A 7,561-nucleotide genomic window follows, 5' to 3' on the forward strand; every position below is an offset into this window, starting at 1 on the left:
CAGCTGGGAATGAAATGCTGTCTACTGCTGTTCAGCTGCATCTCGCCTTGGCGCCATTGCCCTGCGGTATTGGAGGATGTTACCCTTGCATAAAATTGCTGACTTGCCTTGGATTTGAAGCCTTTTAGGCTGAACCCATTCAAACTTATTCTTTGATTGTGTGGATGCTATAAAAAGTTGTGGGCTGTTATGTATGAAGTTTAAAATAGACAGGTGGGATCAGATTTTATTTCTTTAGAAACTATGTGGTTGAGTAATAAGAAATTTGTGGGTGCTACTTGCTAATACTTTCTGTGCCGCTGAGCTGTGGGGGCTTTGTAAACTGAGAAACAGTTTGCTTTCAGGGTCTTCTTTGGAAGGATGGATGCGTGCTGTTACTGAAGGTAACACCCATGCTGCAAAATTGGAGTACTATGTGTCCGAGGGATAATGTCCCAGATTTCAAGAGTTGCTTGAACAAGGTGAGGGTCATTGCTACAAGGCCTCACAGGCTACCTGGTGCTGACTGGAAGACTGCTGTGTTGACGCAAGAAGCCAAAGCACTGCTGGTTGACGTTAATGAATTGGAGAAGACGACGCTGGAAGGGAAATGGATCAGTTTTGCGGAGAGTAGAGGAGAGGCAGTCCACTATCTAGTGCCACCCTCTACAGAAGTGAGATGGCGATGCGGATGACGGCGGCGGCGCTGGTGGCGGTGATGGGCGTGCTGGCGCCCCAAGCGAGCACCACTGAAGAAACATCCTCCCAAAATAGTTCTAGCAATCAGACAGGGGCACGTTCTAATAAAGGGAAGACGCCGGATGCCGACGCCGACGCCACAGCACAGGCGGCGCCAGCCGCGACGTCGGCGACCCCGCCGCCGCTTCCGCCGCGGTGCGAGGACGAGTTGGTGGACGGCTGGCCGACGTGGCTGCTGAACAACGTGCCCCGCGAGACGCTGCAGGGAATCGTCCCCAAGAGCGTCTTCGCGTACGAGAAGATGGAGAAGGTCGGTGAGGGCTCGTACAGCAGCGTGTACAAGGCGCGGGAGCGCGGGACGGGGCGGATCGTGGCGCTGAAGAAGGTGGAGTTCAACAGGTCGGAGTCGGAGAGCGTGCGGTTCATGGCGAGGGAGATCCAGTTCCTGCGGCGGCTGGACCACCCCAACGTGATGAAGCTGGAGGGCGTCGCCACCTCCCGCCGCAGCATCTACCTCGTCTTCGACTTCATGTACGACGACCTCGCCAGGCTCGTCTTCCGCTCCGGCAAGTGCCTCACCGAGCCGCAGGTATCGTTGTCGTCCTCCCCTTTCCTTTCTTTCATTCGGAGATCATGAACCACGACGACGAGGAGTCGACGGTCACCTGACCATGGCGGCCGGGTGGCCGTCATCGCCAGAAGAGAGCCCACGCCCACGGCTCATCACTCGCCTTGGATACGCCGCCTTTTTCTTGTTGTGGCGCCTGTGGTCGTTTGTCCTTCCCCTTTTGACCCACCCATCCAACGGCCATGTTGCGCACCTTGTGTCCGTGAAGATCGAACACTGGGATGTTCCACCGTCTGGGAAATACACTTTTGGTTATGGTGTTAAAAGTTTAACAAATACTATAGTGTTTTCATTTTATTTTGGTAATTAGTGTTTAATCATAGACTAATTACTCTTTAAGTGTGTTTCGTAAAGATTTACTCTGCTCCACAAACTCTAACGTGGAACAGCTTCATAAAAAATTGGAGTTTGTGGAGTACCTTTTTAGATGCTCTCACAACTCCACTTTTTTTCTTAAATTTAGTGCGTGGAGTTAAAATTGTTTGGCTAAAAAATATAAATCAAAACTGAAAAACGTGGAACAGAGCCGTCTCGAACATCCCCATATTACTCTATGGGTGTGTTTGGTTGGTGGCCAGCCCTGGCCATGGCTCGCTGGGGCCAAATTTAGTCTGTTTGGTTGCTTGTTCGGCCTCCGGGGCTAGGCCCAATCTAGCCAGCCGTACGCTCAGGGCCTGGCTAGGGTCGAACAGCCGATTCGGCCGTTCAAGTGGAGCCAGGCCCGAGCCAGCTCCCCGTGGTCGTTCCGTCACCGTCTCGGCACCTACCGGTGACTGCTCATCTCCGAATTCCGCATGCTCCCGTGGTTCCGAGCTCCGCCATCTTCCTTCTCCTTCCCCTGCGACATCTCGGGCGACGAAGACGAGGAGGAAGCCGGCGCCGACGTCGCCGTCACGCGACCGGCGGCCATGCGCCGACGGTGGGATGCGCATCGTGGTGCCGCTGCAGGGGGTGGTGGAGGGATGTCGCGCGCCAACGGCGGGATGCGCATCGTGGTGCCGACGGCGGGATGTCGCTGCAGGGGTGGTGCAGGGGGGTGCCGCTGCTCCTCCGCCGCGGCGGCGGGGTCTCCTTCGACCGCCTTCGCCCCCCGCCACGCGGGGTGTGGCCTCCGCGTCGGCGCGCCTGCACCTGCCGCTGCCACGGTTCTCGGGAAGCTCAGTTGCTCGCGAAGCTCCACCAAGCGCGGCAATGACGGTCTCGGCGACGACCATCTCCGTGTAGAGCCAGGCATGCCGCGAGATGAGCCGTGCGAGCGTCCGATAGTGGTTGTCCGTCCAGTCCATCATCGGAGCTCGAGGGAGGTGCTTTTCGACGGCCGGCGCGGTGGCGGAGCTCGACGCTCGGCACGGCTCCACGCGAGGAGCGACAGGCAAGGAGCGACCACAGAGGAAGGGGCCAAGACCGCGGGGCCCGAGCGGGGGAGAGAATATGGCTTGCCGCGCAGCGGACCGCATCGCCATGGCCGTTCCCGAGCACTCTGGGCTTTGGAGAGGAGCACGCGCCCGCGAAGCTCAGTGGCGGCCGGGTCGCGAGGTGGTCTGCCATGGCGGGCGGGCGGCGGGTCGCGTACGGAGCGCCGTGGGGGCGGCTCATCCTCGCCGAGGTGCGCACCAACGAGCAAGGCTCAGCTCCAGCTCAGTCACAGTAGAGGAGACCAGGTGTTCGATGAAATGTCTAAGAGGGAGTGAGCTCACTAGAATAAAGAACAGGTAATTGTATGCAGTGCAAATTAGACAACCAAACACATTTAGTTATTGGCCAAGCTTAGTTGATACATACAACCAAACAAGTCCATCCTGGCTTGTTACAAGCAGGCTTGGGCTAGCCTGGCCTAATTTTACTAGCCAGGCTTATAGAGGACACGAACCAAACACACCCTATGTATCCAAACGTGGAACACTAAGATGTTCCACCGTCACTTTCTACACGAACATGGCCGCTATCAACCTTCCTGTTGTCCATTGTCTGACAGCGATTATGTTTGGCATATTGTTTGCACATGTCTTGGTCACATCTATGATTTGTGGCACATGTGAACTAGCCAATTTCAGTGAGAGGTACTCCAATTTATTTCTGCTGCTCAAGCTGCAAACACCAAAAGCAGTTTTTTCGTCCATGCCCTCACAATGTGAACCACAAGATTCGTACTGAGATTCGTGCCCAGCAAGAAAGAGACAATAGAAAAAGGCGGACACGAATCTTAGTGCAAATCCCATGGTCCATATTGTGAGGGCATATGCTCTTAGAGGTAAAATTTAGTTTATCATTGATAACCTGCTTCCGAAACGCCCAATGCATGATTCTCATAAAATTTACAATCACTTTTTAGTATAAAACAAAACAAAGCTGTAGAAGTAGACCTAGTCCTAGTCCACCTGAAATGTGCACATAGACCACAAAGCCACCGTCGCCGCAGCCTCCTAGCCCATGGATGCCGGCACTGGGCCACGAGCACCGCCGCCAGCCTCAATGATCGCCTAATCCAGTACGGGCAGGTCCATGGCCGTCACAAGTGCCAGTCGAGACACATCCTGACCAAGTGTTGGTCAGGGCAGCCACCCCTGGGCGATGCGACGGTTGTAGCTGCCTAGGATGCTATCAACCGTACTCTATCCCTGACCTCTGCCGCGACCACTCCTGAGCTACCCGATGTCACAGCCCACTACAGATGTACGCCGTCCACGCTTCCCAAGAGGAGTATATGGATAGCGGTGTAGATCATATCATATATCCCGACATACAAAAGAGGTGAATACCTTATCTTGAAGCGTATGGAATTAACTAGCGGGATAATGTTTCCTTTGACGTCAGTTCTGAAGCGTACAATGAAATCTTCAGCGGGGACCCCAGTAATAGATAGGAGTGGTTTCCATGGGACGGTGATGTGGGTCCACACAAACAGCATCGTTGCCGCTCGATAGCCCGAGCATATTCTCCTAGCTAACGCCGCAACTCAGGTTGATCAGCATAGCTTTCAGTATATCAGGGAGGATCCGAGCGTCCATGTATATCTCTTATGACCACCTAGGGCGCCGATCAAACTTTTTCTCTATCTCAGTACAATGACGCGTAAACCTTTAGCGTGATCGAGAAAAAAGTTATATAAGCTAAGCTCCTTGAATGTCAATATTACTTTTATTTTTTGAAATTCTAGCACATTTGAAACCTCTTCTTTTGATGGTTGTCAATGCTCGCTCGGTTTCAGATCAAGTGCTACATGCAGCAGATGCTCGAGGGGCTGCAGCACTGCCACGAGCGCGGCATCCTTCACCTGGACATCAAGCACGCCAACCTGATGATCGACCGCCACGGCGTGCTCAAGATCGGCGACTTCGGCCTCTCCAGCGACTACGGCGCCGGTCGCTGGCAGCCAGCCCCCAACCGCGTCGTCTCGCTCCCGTACCGCGCTCCGGAGCTGCTGCTGGGCTCCACCAACTACGGCGTCGGCGTCGACCTGTGGAGCGCCGGCTGCCTCCTCGCCGAGATGTTCTTCGGCAAGACTCTCATGCACGGCAGTGGCGAGGTGAGCTGAGAGCTCATCTTGTTCTCGTTTTCTCGTCCTGCAAAATTGTGATAGGACATTTGGGGCTGCCCCTGCTTTGTTTGGTGCGTTCAGAAGGATCAGCTGCTGAAGATCTTCGAGCTGTTCGGGTCGCCGCCGGACGACTACTGGCGGAAGATGGAGCTCTCGCCGTCGCTCAAGCCCCCCGAGACGTACAAGTCCACGACGGCCGAGCGGTTCCGGGACCTGCCGCCGTCGACGATCGGCCTGCTCGCCACGCTCCTCGCGTTCGACCCGGCCGCGCGCGGCACCGCCGGACAGGCCCTGCAGAGCACCGTGCGTCGTCACCTGATTACTTCTTGGCTCGCTCCTGTTCTTGTTGCTCCCTGCTGACAAGTGCTGCTGCTGCCGTTGCTGCAGTTTTTCAGCACGCCGCCGCTGCCGTGCGACCTCTCGGAGCTCCCCGTCGTGTACAAGGTGGAGGAGGGCGTCGACCCGAGGAAGTGAGAACCGTGGCCGTGGAGAACCACCCAGGCAAGTTGCGGAAAACGCCTCTTTGTTTGGCTGACGAGCGCTCTCTGATCTTGCGTGCAGGAGGAGACCGCTATCGCTGAAGTTCATTCGTGTTCCAGGTGGCCCCCTGAAATTGGTCGAGGTAAACCCAGCATTTTTAGGCCCGTTTTATATTTACTACATATAGTACGAAACTAAACTCTTGCTGGAACAAATGAATGATCCCTGCTTCCGCCATTGTTATCCTGACTGCGTGCTCTGTCTTTGGGCTCTGTTGCAACACACGTGTCCATGACCAGGAGAAGGAGAGTGATGAATGGACTGATGATGAATTGACTGACACGGCGAACTCAGGCCAAGAACCAGTGATTAACACAGGAAATCCAGGCCAAGAATCAGCAGGTGCTGCTAATGCTTCCTCCAGCGCTCACGACGAAAAAAACATCGTCAGCGCCTCATCCAGCACAATCGCGAAACAGTTTTCGGGTAGCCGGGTCGTTCAGGAAGCGAGCCCGGTTCAGAAGCCAGCGCAAGATCAGAAGCAGGTGCCGACGGCAAACACCTCCCACCACTCAGGCAGCGACGACGACGGCGAGGAGCCGAGGACCACCAACTGGTCGCGGCTCCGGACCACGATGATGGCGACGACGGCGTGGAGGAAGAGTAGGCCAAAGGCGAGCTGTCGTCCGGCAGCGGCGGTGGCGGCACCGTGAACCAGAGAGCAGGTCGGCTGCCTTCGTGTCGGACTTCGAGGCGGCCGCCGCGGCGCTGCACAGATCGGACGAATTACCTTCTTCCAAGCAGTACGCCGGCCGCGCGGCTGTTCTTCTCCGGTTGAGCTTGAGCATCCTCTGAATTATGGGCACGGATGCCTCATATCATTACATGTACCAATAATCATCTCTTCAGAAAAGATGAACCATTAGTTTTATTATTCATTCAGATCGAGCTGGTTGATCGATCTTTGCTGCCAATAGCCTGCGTCGTTTGTGCTCAAGAGCACCTTTTTCAACGATCAAAAAGAGAGATTTCGGCTTTCGCCTTTGCCAGAGAAATAAACCATCCGGAATTCAGATCAGCAAGGCCGAATTTCAACCACTGAAAGTCTGAAACTGAAATCCTCCACTTGCAAAACAGAAAACACAAACAACTGTGGTGGAAACTGAAAAGCAAATCAGATCAAAGCAAGGGCATGATGACTGATGATACAACTTTCTTTTTAGAGGGAGGACTGATGATACAACTTGATTTGCAGATTCAAGCAGAGTACAACCAACCACCGTTTCTTTCCTGACAGAGTAAAAGCAAACTGAAAACACACGGGCCGATCTGGAAAGCAAGCACACAGTGACTTGAGACCAACCATGCACACGCACACACAGTTCATACACGCACACATGCATCTAAACATAGCATGTACACAGTATTGCCTCCATATATATATGCAGCAGCTATTTAGCTTGGCCGTTGGCCTTGCTAGCACACATATACTTATGCGTGCATATGTAATTTCATATGAGCATCATGATATACTCATGCATGTATATATATCATGCATATATATGTGGTGGAGTAGGAGTAGGATGGATTGCATGCAGGTAGCAGGTTGAGTGTTCATGTTCAGAGGCCACCGTAGCGGATGTCGGAGAACTTGGACTTGAGCCACTTGACGCTGCTGCGGACGGTGGTCTTGATCCGGCCCTGCGTGGCGAACACGTTGTACGCCGCCACCCGGCGCCGCCGCTTCGCCTCCGGGTCGTCGCGGCCGCTCGGCCCGTTGAAGCTGTACGACTTGCCCGCCTGCCCGGGACCGCCGCCGACGTCCTCGTAGTCGTACCCGCCGCCGCACCCGTAGTACACCGACGAGTGCTCGTGCGGCACCGACCTGCACTTCTCCATGGATCCTCCTCTTCTTCTTTCTTGGATGTGTGTGTGTGCTGGAGATGATGAGTGAGGGGAGGGGGTGGGTGATGAATGAATGAAGCTACTAATTGAGAGTGGGGAACGTGATAAAGGGGGTGGGGTTTTCTACTTGATTTGTTAGGCGGTTTTGCATCGACCACCTTGTGTTTTGTAGCTCTGCTAAAGCAGGTCCATTTGGTTCTCCTTTACGACCGGAGAGCATGGATTGATGGGCTCGTGTCGTGTCCCTTTGATTAATCATAATCATGCAGGTTCCTTGCAGTTTTAGCGCAAGAATCTACGGCCTTTTTCAACAAAGTTTTAGGAGCACTAAA

At 54.3% G+C, this 7,561-nt stretch overlaps 2 protein-coding genes across 2 annotated transcripts; one reads left to right on the forward strand and one right to left on the reverse strand.

Moving 5' to 3' along the window:
- Positions 644-6,037, forward strand: LOC8063771 (probable serine/threonine-protein kinase At1g09600). Its single transcript, XM_002437432.2, has 6 exons — positions 644-1,267; positions 4,515-4,832; positions 4,926-5,147; positions 5,232-5,314; positions 5,406-5,466; positions 5,624-6,037. Exons 1-6 carry the CDS (start codon positions 659-661, stop codon positions 6,035-6,037), a joined length of 1,707 nt encoding a protein of 568 aa, XP_002437477.1. The 5' UTR covers positions 644-658.
- On the reverse strand, positions 6,502-7,333 carry LOC8063772. The gene has a single exon (XM_002438851.2). It carries the CDS (start codon positions 7,221-7,223, stop codon positions 6,945-6,947), a length of 279 nt encoding a protein of 92 aa, XP_002438896.1. The 5' UTR covers positions 7,224-7,333; the 3' UTR covers positions 6,502-6,944.

This window comes from Sorghum bicolor, chromosome 10 (assembly GCF_000003195.3).
Source record: "Sorghum bicolor cultivar BTx623 chromosome 10, Sorghum_bicolor_NCBIv3, whole genome shotgun sequence".
NCBI classification, from domain to species: Eukaryota; Viridiplantae; Streptophyta; class Magnoliopsida; order Poales; family Poaceae; genus Sorghum; species Sorghum bicolor.

What these genes read in the sequence shown, in the direction of transcription:
- LOC8063772 (XM_002438851.2), bottom strand. Translation starts at nt 7,223, where the DNA reads ATGGAGAAGTGCAGGTCGGTGCCGCACGAGCACTCGTCGGTGTACTAC.
- LOC8063771 (XM_002437432.2), top strand. Translation starts at nt 659, where the DNA reads ATGGCGATGCGGATGACGGCGGCGGCGCTGGTGGCGGTGATGGGCGTG. An exon ending in GACAGGCCCTGCAGAGCACC is followed by an intron (nt 5,148 to 5,231) that starts GTGCGTCGTCAC and finishes CCGTTGCTGCAG; the next exon opens with TTTTTCAGCACGCCGCCGCT. An exon ending in GAGGGCGTCGACCCGAGGAA is followed by an intron (nt 5,315 to 5,405) that starts GTGAGAACCGTG and finishes TCTTGCGTGCAG; the next exon opens with GAGGAGACCGCTATCGCTGA.